Source organism: Agelaius phoeniceus, chromosome 5, assembly GCF_051311805.1.
Source record: "Agelaius phoeniceus isolate bAgePho1 chromosome 5, bAgePho1.hap1, whole genome shotgun sequence".
NCBI classification, from domain to species: Eukaryota; Metazoa; Chordata; class Aves; order Passeriformes; family Icteridae; genus Agelaius; species Agelaius phoeniceus.
Genome location: NC_135269.1, coordinates 40,561,333 through 40,581,630, shown reverse-complemented (window position 1 = coordinate 40,581,630; position 20,298 = coordinate 40,561,333). Strand labels below are relative to the sequence as shown.

The 20,298-nt window shown below is 39.6% G+C and overlaps 1 protein-coding gene across 3 annotated transcripts in view; it reads left to right on the top strand.

Annotated features, from left to right (window-relative positions):
- TBC1D30 (TBC1 domain family member 30) overlaps positions 1-15,761 on the top strand; it is a 52,416-nt gene extending 36,655 nt beyond the window's left edge. For all 3 annotated transcript variants that reach the window (XM_054631430.2, XM_077178865.1, XM_077178866.1), the window contains 7 exons: positions 252-420; positions 1,801-1,969; positions 4,775-4,880; positions 9,517-9,629; positions 9,801-9,940; positions 11,544-11,750; positions 13,324-15,761. In XM_054631430.2, the coding sequence (XP_054487405.2) occupies positions 252-420; positions 1,801-1,969; positions 4,775-4,880; positions 9,517-9,629; positions 9,801-9,940; positions 11,544-11,750; positions 13,324-14,105 (1,686 nt within the window). In that variant the 3' untranslated portion in view covers positions 14,106-15,761. The remainder of the gene's footprint in view (positions 1-251; positions 421-1,800; positions 1,970-4,774; positions 4,881-9,516; positions 9,630-9,800; positions 9,941-11,543; positions 11,751-13,323) is intronic.
- The last annotated feature ends 4,537 nt before the right edge of the window (positions 15,762-20,298 follow it).

Here is a 20,298-nt window from a genome sequence, read left to right as displayed (position 1 = left end):
CATTTCATGGTTCATAAATTCTGGACAGTTTCAAGAGGCCTTTGTACCTTGAATGTTTGTGGATATCTAGGATACCTGAGGATGCTCAAAGTGATAATATTTTTTCCCCATATAAATGGAGGTGCCATAAGCATGTGTTGCCACTGGCTCCAATTCATTCTTTAGTGAACAGAGAAATTTTATTTTTCTGTAAGCCCTAGAAAATAACTGCTCTTTAAGTCCTACATGATAGTCTTTCATTCTGCCCACAGATCATGATTTACCTAATTGATAAGGTGCTTCCTGATAGCTACTTTGTCAATAATCTCCGTGCTCTCTCTGTGGATATGGCTGTTTTCCGAGATCTTTTACGAATGAAGCTTCCTGAACTGTCCCAGCACTTAGACACCCTGCAAAGAGCTGCTAACAGAGAAAGTGGAGGTATGTTCAACAGAAAATGCTGTTCAACTCTGTCATGCTGTAGTTTCATCTGAGCACTGGTTTAAAAATACAATATTTTAAGTGTTTACATGAGTTTATTGCTTAGAATATGTATTTTAAATTTTTAAGATGAAATATGATGGTTTCTGTTACTGATGACCTGAACATAAATAGGTGTACTTCCAGGAAAAACAAAGGGAAAGAATTTGGTCCCACCAGTAGCTGCAAACAGAATTGTGTTGACAAGAATATACAAAGCATGGAGTGACAACACTAACACTTAGCTTAGTACAAGGGCTGTCTTGGAAAGGTAATTTCTTGCCTTAGCTCAGGATAGGTGTCTTCCTACTGCTCTGTGTAGTTGCTGGCTCATATAGCTATTCTGGGAAGAGTTACAGTGTGAGAGCCAGTGAGGGCTGCTTAGTGTTTCTTCACCTGGATCCTTATCAACAGACAGGTACAAAACTCAGAAGTATATCTTAGGTTCCTACCTGAAAACTGGCTTTGCATTGTGATTTTTTTTTTCCCTGGCATAGCATTCTGTCCAGACTTACAGCTCTTTTATTTAGGGATGTTCTGGGAAGGGTAAGAGGTTTTTTGTTAGTTGATTTGGTTTCTTTTTCAGTTGGGAAGCTAAGTGCACCCTGAGTTCCACCTTAGAAAAGATCTGCTGCTATGTTCCATATGTCTATGCCCAAACTGTATAAAAAACAAACAAGCGGTATTTGTTTATTTCAAGGAAATACTTACTGTTTGAAAGTGTTTTCACAGGCTGGCCTCTCTGGTGATGGCCTCCAGTGCATCAGTTGATACTGGGATGCACAAAGTGTTCTCTGAGCATAATGAAAAAGTAACATTTTAGAGTTTCAGCCTGAAATACTACATTTTGTTTGAAACTTAACAAGTACACCAGGGTATTAAAATAATAGATATGACTTTACGAGACAGTCACCTTATCACCATGTAGATAAAGACTTACGCCATCAGTCGGCGAAAAAATGCAGCATTTTGTGGGGAAGTTGGTGGGTTTGGTTTTTCTTTTTGATAGAAGCTTTTATATCATATGGCTTTGGGGAAAGAGAAACAGTCTTTCTGAAATAAGGGAGAAAATGTGGTGGTGTATTCCAGGGTTTATAGTCCAAAGCCAATGATGCTGCTTAGTTTTTTGCAGTGCAGCATAATGGAAGGTGATTATGTAATTTTTCCATTGTTCTCAGCTTATCTTTGGACAGCTGCAGGCTGAGTAAGTTTTGAGCAATAACAGAGGTGCTAGAATGTCTGGTGTATTTTACGATGCAGTTTATACTCCTTGTAAAATGATAGTAAATTGCAGTTACTTCAAGTAACTTGTTTTTTTCTTGTTTGTTTTTTTAACTTCAGGAGGCTATGAACCCCCACTTACAAATGTCTTCACAATGCAGTGGTTTCTGACACTCTTTGCCACCTGTCTGCCTAACCATACAGTTCTGAAGATCTGGGATTCAGTATTTTTTGAAGGCTCTGAAATTATACTGAGAGTAGCTTTGGCTATCTGGGCAAAGCTAGGAGAGTAAGTGATCATTTTTACCTGATTTTTCTTTTCAGTATGAGCCATGTTTAACTTTTGTTTTCTTTAAGATGTTCTCAATTCTAAACAAGATACAATCTTTCAGGAAAACGATTGTTTTGAAAAAGCTGCAAAAAGGACCTTTATGGTTTCTTAAAAACACGTGATTCTGACATTATGTCAGAATGGGCATTATAATTAATTGACCCTTTTTGGAGAAAATGTCTCCAGTTGCTGGAGTTGTCTGTGTATTTTGTCTTTATGCTGTGCTAAAAGGTTGGACTTTCCTGAACATAAACTTCTGAAGGAAGTGGTAAATACTCTGTATAAAGACAGATTAAGAGATTTGAGGGTGACCAACTAATTTAGTTGGGTACCTGAAAGTGGGGATGTTAATTTCCTTAGTTTCATTTAAGGAGACTTAAGGATTTGAGCCCATTGGCTTTGCCCAGTACAAGAGTTCAGTGTTACTAAGGGAATGACCCTGTGGTACGTGAGTCTTTTCTGTTAAGGACTGAAAATGAATTTTCCTGAAATTCTCTGCTTTTCAGCACATTCCAGCCAAGTTTCCATTGTAGTCCTGTGTGGCCTTGGAAACTCACCACATGGCCAGAACACAAGAGGTGGTTAGTTCTTCAAACCTCTCTGTTGTCAAAGCAAATATTTGTGTTCCGAGGAGTTTACAGTGCTCCCAGAGAAATGAGTTTTGTCACTCGCTTCAGTGGGAGGTGTGAGCTCTGACAGGTCAAGCAGATGTTAGTTCAGCTGGAAACATTTTTCAGCTGGCATCAGCAGCTGCATCAATTTTTTTTCTTGTGATAGCTTTCTTCAAGCCTATTAAAACTCGTCTTCCTTTTTTCTCTGAAATTGAACCAATGGGATTTATGTTCAGTCTGTCCTTGGAAGTTTCATTTCCTTTTTTCTTTCTGAATAAATTAGCACTGCAGGCCAGTTGCATTGTAAGAGGATTTGTTTAGTACATTTAATTTTTAATCTGAAGAGTAATAATTTAAATAATAATTTCTTGAGAGCTTTTTTAGATTCAGTTCAGTTCAATGAATGAAACTTGCATGAATCATTTGCATTGGGATTAAGCTGTATGTAGACACATAGTGTTTTAGATAAAAAGTTCTTTCAGTAGATCTCTGTACACTTAAAAGTTATAATTGTGAATGCTACAACTCATAACATGATAAAAAGGAACTTACTACTTTGAAGATTTTACCGTAAAACTTAAAGAAAAATTAAACATGTTTTAAGAAATTGAAAGGAACAGAATCAAGAAATATATAAGAATGTGTCTAAGAGAAATAAGCTGATCACTCTGCATGTCTTGCAACTGTTGTTTGTGGGTAATGGGAGAAGGTCTGGTAAAAGACAGGGCACTGTTTATGCTGGGAGAAGATGGTAATATTTTTACTTCTCTTTGTCCACCATTAGAACTAGAATGGGGGATTTAAAGAGGTGGGGCCAGAAATAGTGTTCATAGTCTCATGATCTTCATACTTCTCAAGATTCATTCTCAAAATGAAAATAGGGTAAGAAGTGCATTTTTAAAATGTAGGTGGCTCAATCGTACTTCTGTTTTGAGGGAGGCTGAAGGAATGGGAAGTTAAATATAGGGGCAGTAGAGAAAGCAGTATGTGGAGGTCATGAGAGACTAAAGGTAGCAGGGCAGGTAAGCCATAAGTTTGTGATAATTGGCTACATACCCACTGTTTATACTACTTTTTAAGTTTTTTTAGCTATGTAATCATTATTTTACCCAAACCGTGTTAAGACTTCAGGAGTTTCATAGCTCAATGGTTGTTATGTGCAGTTGCTGAAGATCAAGGGAAGCTGCTTTTTGTATTGCTTAAGAAAAAAGGCAGTGTATTTTTTTTCATGATTCCAGCATCTGGGTTTTAGAGGAGAGGCTACAATATGTAGCCATCAAAGCACTTCCTTGGGATATAAGAAAAACAAATTTCTCACTTGACAGGAGAGATGTTTAGCAGCTGACCCTAATGTGTGCAGAACACCAATTCACAAAAGCATATTACTCATATTTCTTTTCCTCTAGATGACACTCTCTGTTTTTAGAATGATTCTGTGCTTTTAGAAATGTAAAGAAAAGTGCAGAAAAAGTATCCAATTGAACCCCCTTCCCAAAACAAGGCAAACAAAAGCATCCTACCAAAGCAAACAAACAACCAAAACCAACACTCTTCCCACCCCTAATTTAGAAATAGCATTCACAAATATGATGAGTGAATTTTCCTTCATTGTGCTTTATGTTAGCCTAATTATTTTTTAACACAATTACATGTATGAATGCATCTATACTAATTTATTCCACAGGAATGGTTTCTGGCCAGTGAATATCGTCCTGTCTGACAAAGTTCAGACAGTGAATTTGGCCATTTGGTGCATGGTGAAGAATGAGTGATGAGGTAGTCAAGAAATCTTTATGCTCCCTTTTTGAGCTGATAAGAGAACCCCCTTGTGCTATTAGGAGGCAAAATGTATTGATTCTTGTGCTGCAGAATGAAAGGGGCAGAGGGAATAGCCTGTCTGGAGATACATTCATCTGTTATCATGAGGAGTCAGGACAGCAGGCTGTAGTCAATGCATCTTTTTAGTGCTGCAGCTTTTCCAATGTTGTGTGCATAGTTTTATTGTTTGGAAGTCTAGGCAGAACTGCAAATAAACTTAGAAGTTAAGCTAACAGAAATGTATATTTTATGATGACAAGAAGATGAGTTTTGTTTTGAGCATGTAGAATCATATGTAAAAGTCAAATAAAAACTAACATGTATTTTGATGTAGGCAAATTGAGTGTTGTGAAACTGCAGATGAGTTTTACAGTACTATGGGCAAGCTGACTCAGGAGATGCTTGAAGACAGTCTGATTGACAGCAATGAACTTATGCAGGTGAGTAATTGTAACATAATTAATTTTTGTGTTTTCTGTGTTGATTTCTTCAGGTCTTGATTTCTAACAAATTACATTTTTCTTCAAATACTGCAGAAACCTAAATTCTCCCAAGAATAAAAGTTCCAGATAACAGAGTTGAGCTAGCATGTCAATGAAACAAGTAGGTGACCTGCAGTTAGGGCTAGAATCTTATTTTTATATGAAGTGTAGAGAACTACTAGGTGTCATTTAATAAAAATTGATTCTATGTTGACAGCTGAGTCTTTTGGGATATGATGCTCAATTTGATTTACACAAGATTAGTCACCATTTCTAGGATGTTTAGTAGTCACCATTTTTAGGGTGTTCTTTGCCTTATTTTTATGTTTTGGTCAGTTTTTTATTACACTGTGTCCTTTCCATTCTGCAGACACTGTGGGAAATAAGGGTTAATGAAGTGAGAAGTGTAGAAAAAGTCCTTAATGATTTAAAAAAACCCAAAACATGAACAGTCAGTAATGTACTGTAAACAAAGACATTTGTAGATAATTGAATTATCTTCTCATTGTGTTTCAGTTCCTGGTCTCCAGTGTGGTACAAAATCAAGATGTGGCATTTGTGAATAAGAATAATTTTGGGGAAGTTGAGGTGGTCTTTTGTGACTCTGTGGATTTCTTTCTTTGTTGCTGTGTGTAATAGGAGATACGGCATGGGTTGGAGGGATATTTTTTTTAACTCTTGCAACTACAAATACTAGCAAATTAGCAATCTTTTTGTGCTTCAACAAAAAATGAGTATTTGTCACAATAGATATGTGTGTTCATAGTGTATGTGTGTATTTTATGGCACTGACAGGAGTGTTAAGATAGGATAGCATTGATATGGAGAATGTGGCCGGTTTAAGTTCTATGTATGGAGGAACAGTGTGTCTGGTTTATGTGTGTCCTCTCTGTTGAAGAAACCACAATATAGTTTGCATAGCTTTCTTCAAGTCAAAGGCAGGCACTGGCAGTGTAGCCATCTCTGAGGCCTCCACTCTTTACCCTAAGTGGAAAGAATAAGGAACTACAAGAGTTTACCATCAGGGCATATAAGTGCTACCATGTATGTGGTTGGAGAAAAAAATTAAGAAATATGAACCATTGCATTAATGAAAAGATCCAGGCTGCTCGAACATGCTGTTTTTTAAATTGCTTTAAGCTTTTTCAGAGGAGTCATCCAGAGATGCTTTGTTTTCATTTTCTTTGCTTTTTCCCTAATAAAAATCAAAATTATTAGTTTACATCTAATATTTTTTACAAGATGGCTCAAGGACTAGTATCCTACTGTGGGGAAAGGATTATAATATCCCACTCTGCCTTCCCATCGCATTTCAGAAGAGCTCGCTGGTGGCAATCATCTCACTTCTCTTCAGACCTGCATAACACTTATATTTGCATCTAAACTGCTTGTCCAGGCTCACTTAAGCCAGCCTAACAGGCACTTCTCAACCACTGAAAAACAAATTGTGCTCTAAGAGCCTCGTTTCTTTTAGGAATTAGAGGAGGGAGGTACAACTGATCCTTCAAGGGAAGTGTTGACAGAGCAGATGTCTAAAGTAGAACAAGGGGACTCATGTCCTCATTCTTTCCACCAGCATGTATAGGTGCTGCAGTTTTATTGCTCCCATGCAGACAGTACCTATAGTTAGGGTGGGAGCCTTAAAGCTTTTGCAGATTTGGCCCTTGTGTGACAAAAGTTCTTAATGTTTTTACTGAGGAGAGCATGAAGGCATTGGAGGAGCAAGCCAGCCTACAGTTTCTTCCTTTTTCAGACTGAACAGTTTGGGTGAATAAAGGGTAAGTGCTGTACACATCAGATTCTAGGCTGGGTATGTATTGGTTCCAATATGGAGACAGAAGGCTGTAGTCAGGTGTCTGCAGATATTCTAAACAGAGTGTGCTAGACTGAGTCTGTGCTTCCATGCCTTGTCAGAAAGTGAGCACTTTTATAACCAGCTAAACTGATTCAGTTTGTACACCCAGGAACACTGCAGCACAGAGGAGATGAGCAGCCAACTGGAGGAGAGGCATCCCTTTGTATTTACTAGAACAGAGGGGAACAAGGATTAATCCTTCTGTGGTACTCTAGCATTTTGGACCATCTGCCGAGGCAGTTGCCCTGATTTGATGGTATTCACTGTAACTTGCTACTTGAGTAGCACTTTGTTTTCTTTTGGGTTTGTTTTTGATTTTGCTTTTTGTTTTGTTTTCTTAGTCAAACTGAAAAGAAAGAATATCCTTAAACTAGTGGGGGGCAGCTATGGAGATAAGTAATAAGTTGTCTGCAGAATGGCTTACCCTGTTTGGAAGCCACAGCCCATCACCTCCCATATGGTGTTCTGCTGAGGGTGTAGACAGCTTTGCATTTTTAGAGTAAGGCAAAGGATTGTCAAATGATTTAAGGTGAGAATAGAGGGGGTTTTGTCCTTGTCTCTTTTCTTGTTCCCAGGATCTGTCCCTTATGTAAATAAGATGCTAAGTTTGGCTGCATCATGCTTTTGTGTGTAGGCTATTTCTCTCTGGGACAGTTCCCCAGAATTAACCAAATGGCATCCAAGGCTGTGTAATGACTAGAAAAAGAATGCTTTGACTCTGAATTGTCACTGGGAGGATATCAGAGATGTTGGCTGACAATATTTTTTAAAATTTCCAGTGAAACTGGCACTGGCATAAAATTTGTTTTGTGGATCTCTTGGCCAGGTGGTAAGCAAGGCCTGCAGTTATAACCTGATAACAATAGTTAAGCTAAAATATGTATGCTAAATGAAAGAACCTGTAGCAGATGTGGAAGAGACACAGATTGGAGACAGGCAAAAGCTAAAAGTATAATCTGAAACAGTAGGTGCAAGGAGCAAATGGAGGAATTGGAGTCGACTGTTTCACTTAAAGGGTAACTAGCATATGGAACAAGTTACCTGAGAAGGACGTTGACATAAGGAGTAGAAATAAATTCCAGACAAACCTCTGGAGAGAGTTGAAACACATGGAAAAAAATAAAACCTAACAGAAAAGTATGGTGGAGATCAAACAAGCAGGCAGACATGTTGGGCTGGAGGTAGGTCTTTCTCTAGATCATAAAATCCCTTTGTCTGGTAGACCAATGGGAAATCACTGTTCAGGCCCTAGGGAATATTTATCTTTCACAGTAGCACTGTAGTTTAATGGAGTGGCAAAACTTCAGTTCATGCTATGGATTTTTGAAGGCATCTTCCTTTCCTTAGAGGCTGTGCAGGGCTTGAACTGTGAAAGCATTCTCACACAGAAGTCTGTTGAGGGGCACTATTGCCCTGTCTCTGAATCAGAGGGGACTGTCCTTCCTGCTCCTCAGTGCTTACATCATTGCCATTAACAAAACTTTTTTCCCTCCTTATGGCAGGAAATGTCTAATACTGAATTCATGTTTGCAATTTTCCTCAGTGTACTTAGCATAGACAAGGCATGGTTCAAGAATGGATTGTGTAGAAACTGTTCAGAATTTCCTTTCATCTTAATTGAGGTCATTTGCCTTCAGATGAAAATGTCACTGACTTAAAAGCACAGGGAAAAAATATATATAAGTGAAGATTTACTGTTATAGCTAATGAGAAAATTTTATGTTGCTGTCTTTCAAAAGATATTTAATTTTCAGGATGTGGAAAAGCTTTAATATTTCAGAGAAACTATGGGAAATTACATATATATTTTTTTCTTCTGACATTGAGACTCAGAATGAATTATTTGGCAGTTATTTGAAAGTTCTGAATAGTGAACAAAAGCAGGGGGAAAAAGGCAACTAAAGTATATAGGAACAAATCAGCAGTGATACTGCAATGAATGTGATATGTCTTTATGCCAGGTGGGCTGGTGACTTGCAGCAAAAATAATGCTAAAAGGAAATATATTTGCAAGTATGTATCTTCTTAAATTCTGAGTATTGATGTGAAGAAAATCTATTAGCATTTTAGAAAAACTACTACCTTTACCCCACCAAATCCCACCTGTAGCCTCAATACCAACCAGCAATCAAAACTAGAAATTGAGGGAAGAAAACTTGGATATGTTGGATTGAGGGAAGAAAACTTGGATCCTTCCTCTTTAGTGATGATTTTTGGCTGACGTGATTTCCTCACACAAGCTCTTGAGCTTCTCAGGTAAAATAATGAACCAGCTAACAGTCCACATCAACTGCCCCTTCCTATCTGTGCTAGTGCTAATACTTTGTTGAATACTTGAGCAAAAACTTAGGTCTCCTGGAAAGACCCCCAATTCCTAAATGATGCTTTCATGTAAGTGAAATCATAATTGGAGGAGGATTTCTGGTGTGATGGCAAGAAGGGGTTGACAATAATTTTTAAATGAGTATAGGAGTTGTAAAGGATCCTACAGCTCATGTTATCAGTTCCTTTTTTTTTTTTAAACAGGACTGTATCTTTCTAGTGAGTCAGTCTCTATTTTTCTTACAGGAATTACTGACTGAATAATTAAACTAGACCGTTTTCTTACAGCATGTGAATGTGCAAGAATGTGCAGCCTTTAATCCTGCAAGACTGTGGAAGTCTGGTTATGGAGAAATCTTTTGTGAGACTGTTCATTAAAGCAAAAAGTTTTTAAAGTTGCTTTTTTTTTACCTCCAGACTGTTTACACCATGGCTCAGTTTCCTTTCCCACAACTGGCAGAATTGAGGGAGAAATATACATACAATATTACTCCTTTCCCTGCAGCAGTAAAATCAACTTCATTTTCAGGGTAAGTTTGAAATGCACTGCTTATGGTGTATAAAGTTATTGTTTACCCTTTGCAGATGAAAAGGCAGGTGGATCCTCCCTTGTATGCTTCTAAAAAAGATAAAAAAATGCTTGGTAGTGTTCACATTTAAGAATGTATCTTCCTTAATTCTCTTATGTTCTCTTTTGATAGCAGGTTAGGCAGAACCAGAGACAGTGATGAAGAGAATGACTTAGATGATGAAGACTCAATTGCTAATGCAATTGGTTGTCTTGGACCATTAAGTGGGTTTTTGGCACCAGAGCTCCAAAAATACCAAAAACAGATGAAAGGTAAAAGTGACTTCTTTAATTTTGGAAAACAGAGTTAAATCTATATGACCTGGCAGAAATTATCTGCAGTTCTGTCTGTGAAAGCTGCTATGGAAGATGTGTTTTCTATGCACACAGAGGTTACAGCAGGTATACCAAATGACTTGCTCTGTGCCCCATGAAGATGTTGTCAAAGCCAGGTTGGAAGGCTGTAGGTGTACAGTAAATGATGGTGTGAGTTAAGGATTTGGCCACAGTAATAGTAACAAAACAAGCCCATAGCGTTGCCGAGACACAAAAAAAGAACCATATTTGAAAAAAATTCTACCCTAAATCCATGCATATTTCTGAGACAGCTGTTAAGTAGTCAGCATTTTCTGAAGGGTGTTCCTTTAATAAATTATCTTGACATTTATTAACATATGCATGGCTAATACTGGAACCTATCAGCAGTGAGTGAACTCTGCCGGTGATTTCACTGCCCTTTTGGCCAAACCTCCAGATTGTTGTATGTTTTGGATATATTCAAAATGTCACCATTTTCCAAATCCTTCTGCATGGAAATTTCTTGACAGAATTGTATGAACACTGGTGCAAATTCTCTATAAGCAGTACAAAATGCTGATCCATACAAGAAAAGTAGTATCCTTTATGAAATGGTACTGCATCAACAGTGATTTCACAGTATCTTGGGAGAGGCCATTTTTATTTATCCCCAACTCAGCACCACCTTACCCTCAAAAAACCCCAGACTGATGTAACAAGTTGCTGTTCACGCTTCATCATTCTTGTGTCTTGGTTTTACTGAGACCTGTAAGATGCAATTTTCCTTGCTGTGGTGTTTTGTTTTTCCCTTCCTGGGGGACTCTTTACCTGCTGCTTCAAACTAGTACTTAGTCAGAACATCAAGCTGCTGTTGCAAACTAAGCCAAAGACAAATAAACATTCCTTGAAAAAGAATTATCCTCCTGACCCTGTAGTGCCAGGTTGGTGCATCAGAAACAGCTGTGAAAATAAACAGCTCTGCTGCTAATGCTCTGCAGCTGTTGGTCAGAGACACTCTCAAGTTGTCTGATCCTCAGCTGCTCTGTGCCTATCCTTTTTGTTGCTACTAGCAACTTTCTCCCTGTGGTATTGCTTCTTGCTGGTAGCACTAGGTTGGTTGTTTAATTTCATGCCTGCTTGACTGTAATGTATTTTATAACTTGCATTTTTGGCCTCTACAACAACCAAATATCTTTAATGATCTGTTATTGAATTACTTCAGTGGTGGCTCAATGTACTTTTGGATATTTGAAAAGCTATGCTTACAACTTTGGACTGCCATGTTAATTGACTTTTGTACTCTTTAACCTCCCTTCAAACCCCTGATATTGTTAAGCAGTAGTGCTATTTATAATACTTCTTATTGTAAATAGCACAGCTTAGTTATACATATTATATACATATTAAATATACATATAAATATACATATTATAATAAATTTTTAATTGAAGACTACAGTTAAATAAGATGGTAGGAATCAGACACAGACTTCCCTTGGAAATAAGCTACAGAAGTACAGATATATCTCTTGAGTATGCCAATTTACTCCTCACCTCCACTTTATTCCCTCCTTCTACAGATCAGAATGAAGAACAAAGTCTTGGTTCCAGTAACATTGCAGAATTAAGTCCAGGAGCAATAGATTCTTGCAGAAGTGACTATCAGACTGCTTTTAACAGCATGATGATGGAGCGTATGACCACTGATATTAATGCACTGAAAAAGCAATATTCCAGGATAAAGAAGAAGCAGCAGCAGCAGGTTCACCATGTGTATATCAGAGCAGGTAACACATCCAAAATGTGCTTCATTCCCTGATTTATTGCAAACTAACTTCATCAGGCAAATGACATTCTTTTACATTTAACCAAATAGACTAAATAAGAAAGACTGATGATATAACATTGTAGTAAATGATATAACATTAGTAGTAAAGTGGGTGCCGCTTCATGCAGGCAGAAAACAAGAAGGTGATATTTTTTCTTCTTTTGTCAGGATCTGAAGATGATGACCCTGGGGTATTCTTAGGTCCCAGGGACCAACCAAACAATGGTATTTAAAAGTGGCTTTGCTATCTGGGTGCATTGTGTTGATCTCGCTGATTAAAACAAGTCTTTGGCATTCTTAGGATTGACATACTGATGCACTGAAAAAATTAAATGCAGAGATGAGGATGCTTCAGATCATGTGGCAGGTGGACTCCTAGCTGGTCTGTATTATCTAAACTCCTCTGAATTCATCTGGGCACGGCAAATTATGCAACTGAAGGAACTGGATTAGATGTTCCTTTGTGGCTGGCAGTTTCCTTAGCCATAGTGATTCTGTTGCAAGCACTGAGCTGGACATCAGTCCCTTATTTAACAACCCATGTTATGGAGTATGTCACCCAAACTGTCAGACTCAGCAGTGCAAGGGTTGGCATGAAATGCATAGCTGAAGGTTTTACTGGGTGTGCAAGCTGAACACAGCCCACCCCACTCATTCCTCCTGCTTAGGTGTCATCCTTCTAAGTTCGCTATTGAAATTCACGATGCAAATGGGTCACTGTGGAGAATTGTTATTTCTCTTCTAGGTTGTCTAAACCTGTGCTAGCAGGAGCATTGGAATACATGGAACTGCAATTTTTTATTTACGTGGTTTAGAAGGATTTTTCTAAAATATTAGTGAAGTGTTTGCTTTGAACAGAGGCCAGCAGAAACAGTGCAAACAGTAAAATGTTGATTTCCAAGGATGCCAACCCCTACCTTCCAAACACAAATCTTTCTAATCTTACTAATCATGATACAGGGCTGGGTTTGTCATTTAATCAAACTGTCATCTAATCACTAATTCTGAGTCTACTCCTCTGGCTTAATAAGATGTGCTTTTATGCATTAATAGTACTTCAGTTTGTTTTCCATTTTTCAGTCACACAAGCCTCATGGAGAGGCTTGTGTGACTGACCTCATATGGAGACTGAATTGCCTCTTGCTGTTGGAAGAGAAGTGAAGGAGAAGGGAAGTATCAGAAGCCAATATTAATGTTCAACTATTATGGTTCAATTCCAAAAATCAAGAAGCTATTTTTTTAAATTATATATTTTCATGGTATTCCTGGCTTGGGGATTCCCCACAGGTGCAAAGCAGTGAGGGAGGGCAGAAAATCCTTATATAGAAGGTGCTGCTTTGTGTTCAACTCTAAGACATAAGTGAAATACAGTGATGATTGTTAAGTTTGGGTTGTTTTTTTTAATATATATTCTGTCCTACAGAGCTTTGCCATATCTCAAAAAAGGTATCAAATTTGGTGGTAGATCCTTAGAACATTAATTTGCTTTGTTCTTTAACAATACTGTGTTTCTTTTAAATGCTTTCTTTCAGACAAGGGGCCAGTTACCAGCCTCCTCCCTTCTCAGGTAAACCATTCCCCAGTGATAAACCACCTCCTTTTAGGAAAGAAGATGAAATTGAATAACAAGTCTCTCAAAAATGCTGTAATTCACATCCCAAGCCATGCTACGGGGAAGATGTCTCCCATTCCCCAAGAAGATCTTAAGACAAAACTGAACTCTCCGTGGCGCACTCACATACGAGTCCATCGGAAGAACATTGCTAGGGCCAAAGGCCAGCTGGGCTATGGAGATACTGTAGGACTGATAGATGAGCAGAGTGACAGCTGCAAAACAAATAGTCCTGGTGCAAAGGAGGAGGCTTCCAAACACTCTGACTTTGGAGAAAGAGAAGAAGGTGGTTTGGATGACAGGACTACTCGGAAAGCTGAGCAGCAGTCATCTGAGGCAGACTCTACGGACAGCGGTACAAACATGTCCACGGTTCAGCTAAAACTGGAAGCACTGGAACTCACCTCAGATACCCAAACTGATGTGGAGCCAACATCCCATCGGTCCAGCCAGCCATGTTTATCAGAGTCTTCCACTTCATCCAGAGACACTGGAAACCTGGCTAAATCACCCCAGCCTGGGAACCCAAAGCCACAAGTCTTCAATCCTTTTCCCAGTGTCAAGCCTCTTCGAAAGTCAGCCACAGCCAGGAATTTAGGGCTATATGGCCCCACTGAAAGAACACCAACAGTACACTTCCCACAAATGAGCAGAAGTTTCAATAAATCTTCCAGTGGCAGCAGCGGGACAAGGAAACGATGATGTGCTGGTACTCATTATTTCTGACAGCAACAAAAGAATTTGTATTGCCTTTTTTTTAATGTGTGCATGTGTATGTGTGTCCCAAAGCATTTCTAATTGCTAGTTAAGTAACAGGGACAAAAGTGGTTACCAGATATATAAATATGTGTCTTTGAAAATTGTACTTCCATGATGTTATGGGATAGATTAGTGAAGATGCACTCTGGCACCCTATTGTTAATTCTGATGGTCCTGTGTAAAAGAAACATTAATTTGCAATATGAAGCATACTGTTTCTTAAAGTCTAACTCAGACATTAAATCACCAGCTGCCTTTAACCCCTCAGACCCCATGGCTGCCTCCTGTCTATCTGAGCTCAAAGGACCAATTGTTCATTGCAGCAGACAGGTGTAACAGTTTTTGTCACTGTTAAGCAGCTTCCCCATCCAACCTCATCATCATACTCTGGGAGTAGCTGGAGAAGCCACCACAAACAGAAGCACAAGCAGCCCTAGCAATCAAAAGTGTCACTTTGTGACATCTGGCTTCAGATATTTTTGAGCAGCATTTTGTGCTTCTCTTCCCACAGCAATTCTCTGCTGATACTTTTTTTAATATAAACCTAAACATTGAGCATGAGAACAGCAGACACAAATCCATCCACAACACAGGTTTGCTCTTTCTCTGTTACAGGTGTACATACATACATTTCTCTTACTTACTGCTGGAGAGTTGCAGCACTATAAAATTAGGAATTAGGTACAACTATTTGTATAGTTGTATGATTATTATTCTGACGCATCTTGGCTTCAATGGATTTAAAAGCTATTATCTAGATTAGACTTGTAGTTAAATAATATTTGCCAGCTTAGCAGTAGGTAAAATATATGAATGTTCCAAAGTAGTTTAGGGGTTTAAATTCTATAAATAGAGTGATTAGATACTTAGAGTGCCACTTCCCATTAAAAGCCAACACATCAGCCACTATGTCAGTGGGATGTGCCCTCGGGCTTCCATGTCTTGGTTCCTCTTTGGTGTGAAAGAAAGTGATAAACTGAGTATTTATTTCCAAATCAAAAAGCAGAGCTGATAAATACTGTAAGACAAGTATTTATATGTATATAATAGAGCCAGACAGAGAAACTAAACCTACATCATTCAACTTCAGGACTGCAAATTCAAGTACTCAAACTCCAAGAAATTCAGGTTGTTCTTAAATCATTGCAGCTCTGTCAGATGGTATGTACTGACTGTGATTCATTACCTTGATTCCAAGTTTCCTGTGGCATGAAAGGGCCAATATTTTAAACTGCAGTAATGATGAATCAGCACCATTGTATGTAATATCTTACTTGCTTTAAGAAATTCTTTGTTAAATTTGCAAATTAATATATATCATTGTCTATGAATGTATTCCATAACCTATAGTATGTGACACCAGATTGACTGTATACCATAACTTATAAGCTGTACAATATACTCTGTTCATTGTTGTGGGAACAGTTTTATTTTGCTGTTGTTTCATATAAGTGTATACATATAAAGTAATATACAACTATGAACACTATAATTATAAAACAGATGTAGGTCAGATCTTGCCCCTGCCTTATTTCCAGGATAGTAGTATTGTCACTAATGATTACTTACAGCACTAAGTAAATTTAAAATAATGTAGAATTAAGTCTCTGATTATTGACTGTATGTGAATTGTTTTTGCACTGAATTAGAAGAAATGGACTTCTCAAAAATTTTCCTGTGAATCATCCTCCCCAGTTTTTCTTAGCTTCAGTGTATCACACGGCTGTATGCTGAACTCATACAAATAAAAGGACTGTCAGCTGTAAAACCTGCTAAAATGGTCCAAGTATGTGCATGGATTTTCAACATTTTATAAAGTAAGCAGTGGGAAATCAGTAAATTATGCATGGATATAGCTCTGGGGAAAGAACAACACATTCTAATGATTCAGAACTAATAGTAATTTACAAGTGTGCATTCAGGTCTTGGACTGTTAGGATTGAGGTGAAGGAACTACAGCTGCTCAGTGCATTAGTTTGATGATGCTTGCTGCAGGAAATTCTCTTAAAGTACTACTTGATGAGAAAATAGAGTGTCATGTTAGCTACCTCAAAGGTACATTTCTGTACCTCAAAGGATATTCACTCTCTACCTGAAATACTGTTGGAGCATACAGCAAAAACAACTTCATTGCTTAGTACTGAGACAGAACATTAAGATGAGGTCCAGAGAACCAGGGAACTCCAGAGAAGTTTCCCATTATTTTTCCTTAAATAATCCCTCGAGAAAATGAGGTCTAGTGATGAAGGAAGTTGTGCTTGGAAGAGTGGCATCACAGCACTGAGGGTGCTGGGAAGTACAATGGTGGGAATCTGCTCCATAAACATTTTGTTCTCCTTGAGCCTTCTTGTTCCAATGGTCTCTTCCATGTGACCAAATGACATTTCTGTTTGGGGGTTTTTAAATTCCTAGAGTTCTGATTTTTGGAGGTTTTTTGGTGGTGTTTTTTTGGTTTTGGTTTTTTTTTTCCTTTGATTTTTTTTTTTTTAAGGATTTTAATGGGATCATGTTGACTTTTACTTCTGAGCACATGTTTCACCATCATCAAATGAAAGCTCTCAAAGGACAGGCATTTGATTCCATTTTGCAGACACTTACAGGTCTGCAAGTGGAAACAGGTCCACAGCTATTCAGAGATTATGAGAAATTGTCTATGCTTTGGGGGTAAAAATAGCAGATAGAAGACATAAGTTTTTCAGAATTGTTGTCAGCAAAAATTGGTTTCATCCACGACTGCAGCTATTGTGCAAATTCAATTTTGTGTAACTCACAAAAATCCTACCTCCATTCAAAGCAACCTAAGTGGTTACTAGAAAGGCAGCAAAACATTCTTTCATGCAAAAGTAAAATGCAGCCCTTTACATAGGTCTTTCCAACTCAGGTAAAAGCTCATTTTCAAAATTCAAGATTTAAAATCTGTATCAAACTTTCCCAACATCTATTTTAAACTGTGTGAAATATTTCATACAGAAATAAGGTGAGTGGTTTCACTGCACTGTAGTTTTCCTTGACCTTCCTTGCAAGGAGTTATCTTGTGCCCATCCATGGGCAGTAGTAGCACCTGGCTGAGTGGCAGGGAGCCAGTATCATCTGACAGCAGCTCCACTGAAGTATAAAGAGATAGAAAACTCATCCAAATGCATCCCTATCCTAGTCAATCCTTCGTTTGCTCCAGTTTTGCTTGTGTTTTATTGGTGAAAGATTCACTCAAGGCAGGGGGTTGTCCTAGAGGCCTGCTGGTGATTTGAGATGCACAATCATGCCAGGCAAGCACCCTCAGGCAGTGTGCCATCAGCCAGCAGGGACTGGGGAGGTGACACTGATTTCTCAGGCAGCCAGAAGCTGCTCAGACACCTTTGCACACCTCTGTGTTAACAGTGGCCTTGGGAAGGTGGGCTCCTTTGTGGGAGGGGTGAATCCAGCGCACTGCAGGAAAATGCATGTGTGAAGGAAGGGTCTCCTCTCACACCCTTTCCCAATGAAGAGCCCTCAGGGCTTGCACTGGCTGATGGGCTGATATGAGATATTTGACACAGTTTAGGGCATAGAAGTGGTTTGCAGGGTCCAGACCATGCTCAGGCCCAGCCTCCCCCAGCCTGCAGGATGCCATCTCAGCTGTGCTTTGACCTACAAGCAGCACACAGCACTTGCTGGCTCACCACAGGTTTAAAAAGAACCACAAATGCTTCCAAGTCTTTTTCTGATAAAACTGTATCAAACCACACTGGTTTGCCACAAATAAGCAGGCAGGCGTGGTGGTGGCACCAGAGGCAATGCATAGGGATGGAGAGCTTGGGAGGAGGGAAGGATCGACTCGTCCAGGCAAAAGGTATAAGAAGTTCTGAGGGAAAGCAAACTCCTTGGTGCCTGTGTGGCTTTTTAGAGTTTTTAATTTTAAACAACAAATCCATGACATGCTGCTTCCTGCCCATCTTTGCTGTGTTCAAAGTGGTCATGGACTGGCCTGATGCACATCCTGCAATGGTGCTGTCCATCCACTTTGGTAACCCAGTGGTTGCTCTGCCCTGGCAGGAGGGAGATGCCAGTGGAGAGCCCTCTGATGAGGTTCACTGTGGCTCACTTCACACTGAGCTATCTAAAAGGGCCTCCTCTCATGGATGTGTATGGGTTTTTGTTCGAACTTGTTGATTTTCTGATGTTTTATATTTGTTGGTGTCATAGGGAAATTTTTTGATCCTTTCCTCATTTTTTGAATACTGCATCAGGAAAGACAAACGCTTTCTGCATCTCAGGACTCAATAGTTTTGCAACTATTCCTCTCTGTTTGGCTTGTATTTTGCCTTTGTGAACTCCCAACCCTTGCTGGTATTCATTGTCTGGGTGTTTGATGAGAGTTTTCATGAAGATAAGGATAACCATGCTGATTGACTTAGCCCAGTGTCTTTTCTCTGACAACTAATGCTTGGAAATGGCCACGAATGGAGTCCTGCAGGAACACAGCACATCTAGAGAATGGCAAGCCTTCCCTTGGGGCAGTCATCCAGTTTTGTCTGCGTTGAGTACACCACACAGAGGTGAGATGGATGTTGGGCCAGCAGCTCACCCACAGCAGCATGTTGATCTGGGCAGCTGTGTGCACAGCAGGGACCACAAACACAGGTTCATAAGCAGAATTTCCTCCTTCACATAGAAAGAATAATAATAATGGAGACATGGCCAAGAATGAAAAGAATAATAAACACCACAAAATGTGAACCTGAAGCAGCAGCTGTCATCATGGTTCCTGCTTGATGCTGGACTGCCTCTGTGGGCTCCACTTGAGCTTCCAAACTCATGGTGATTCCTCCCTCCCAGGCTGACTGGCCTCCCCTTGCAGGGGACATGACAAGGGACTTAGCTGGAGGGATCCTCCAAAGGGCCAGAAGGTGGGAATGGACTGGAAAGCCTCACAGGCCCTCAGAGGGTCAGACATGCTGAAAACCCCAGATCCAGTGCATCACACAGCCTGTTCAGTGATGAAGGGCTCATGGACAGTAGTTCCCAGCCAGGTTTCACCCCCTTTTAGGCACAAGCAGTGGTGTTGCTCTGCTCCTGCTGCTCACTGTCCACAATGGCTCCTCCACCTTGCTTTCCTTTCCTAACAGTTCCAGCTGCTGTAGATGACACATGGGTACAAACCCAGAGTGAAGGGCAGGTGCCAGTCTTGCAGACACATCACAGCTGTGGAAGGAAGGTGTTCAGCCAGCAGGAAGAAAGTAACTTTATTCTTACGAACAGTAGGAAAGGTCTCTAGCAACCACCCAGCATAGGCATAGAAGTCCAATGTTAAGACTTGGATAGGCCAAAGATTTACAACTCACCAGCAACCAGTCGCAGGTGCTCAGGGAGAGGAGAGCTGAGTGGAACCTTACAATGTATGAACCAAAAAGAATGTCAGAAATTGTACAATTTTTTTTCACCCAACTGTGACTTATAATTGCAGCTTCTCTTATTCTTCTAATGACATCTCTTAATGAAACTAGATTTCTTTTTTACTTTCTTTTTTCTTTTTTCATTTAATAAATGTAGGTCTATTGCTCTGTTTTATCTGCACCAATGTACAGACCTGATTGTCTTCTGCTTGTTCCCACACTACTTACATTAGGCATACATAATGCCCTTTTGAACTCTAAATTACTGTGTATGATAATTTTTATACTGTTTCCCCTGCACTGGTAAACTTTTCACCCAGTTACAACAATACTGTTCAGTCTGGCCTCCAGTGCTCTTGGAGAAGAGGCCTTTCTCCAGAGGGAACAAAAGGACTCTTGTCTGCTTGGCAGAGGGCCAGGTGACTCGGTGCTGCTGGACACGTTCTCTGTGCCCAGCAGCCAGCGCTGAGTCACTGATTTCTGTCCAGACTGGAAAGTGTTTGTTCCACAAAGTGTTTGTTGCTGAAGAGGTGCTGCTTCTGCCATCGTGGCAGAGGCAAGTTGTGCCACACTGCTGCTGAACCTCCAGGCTGCTGTGGCAGACAGAGCTGGGGAGGATTTCACTATTGCAGCTGGCAAGACACGGTAGCATCTTCTGTAAACGTGCTACAGCGTCTGGCCACAGAGCTGCAGTACTGCTGCTGGAGGTTAGAGCAGGTTTGCAGCCACCACCAGCAGCAGGGCAGTGATGTGTGCTCTGGCCC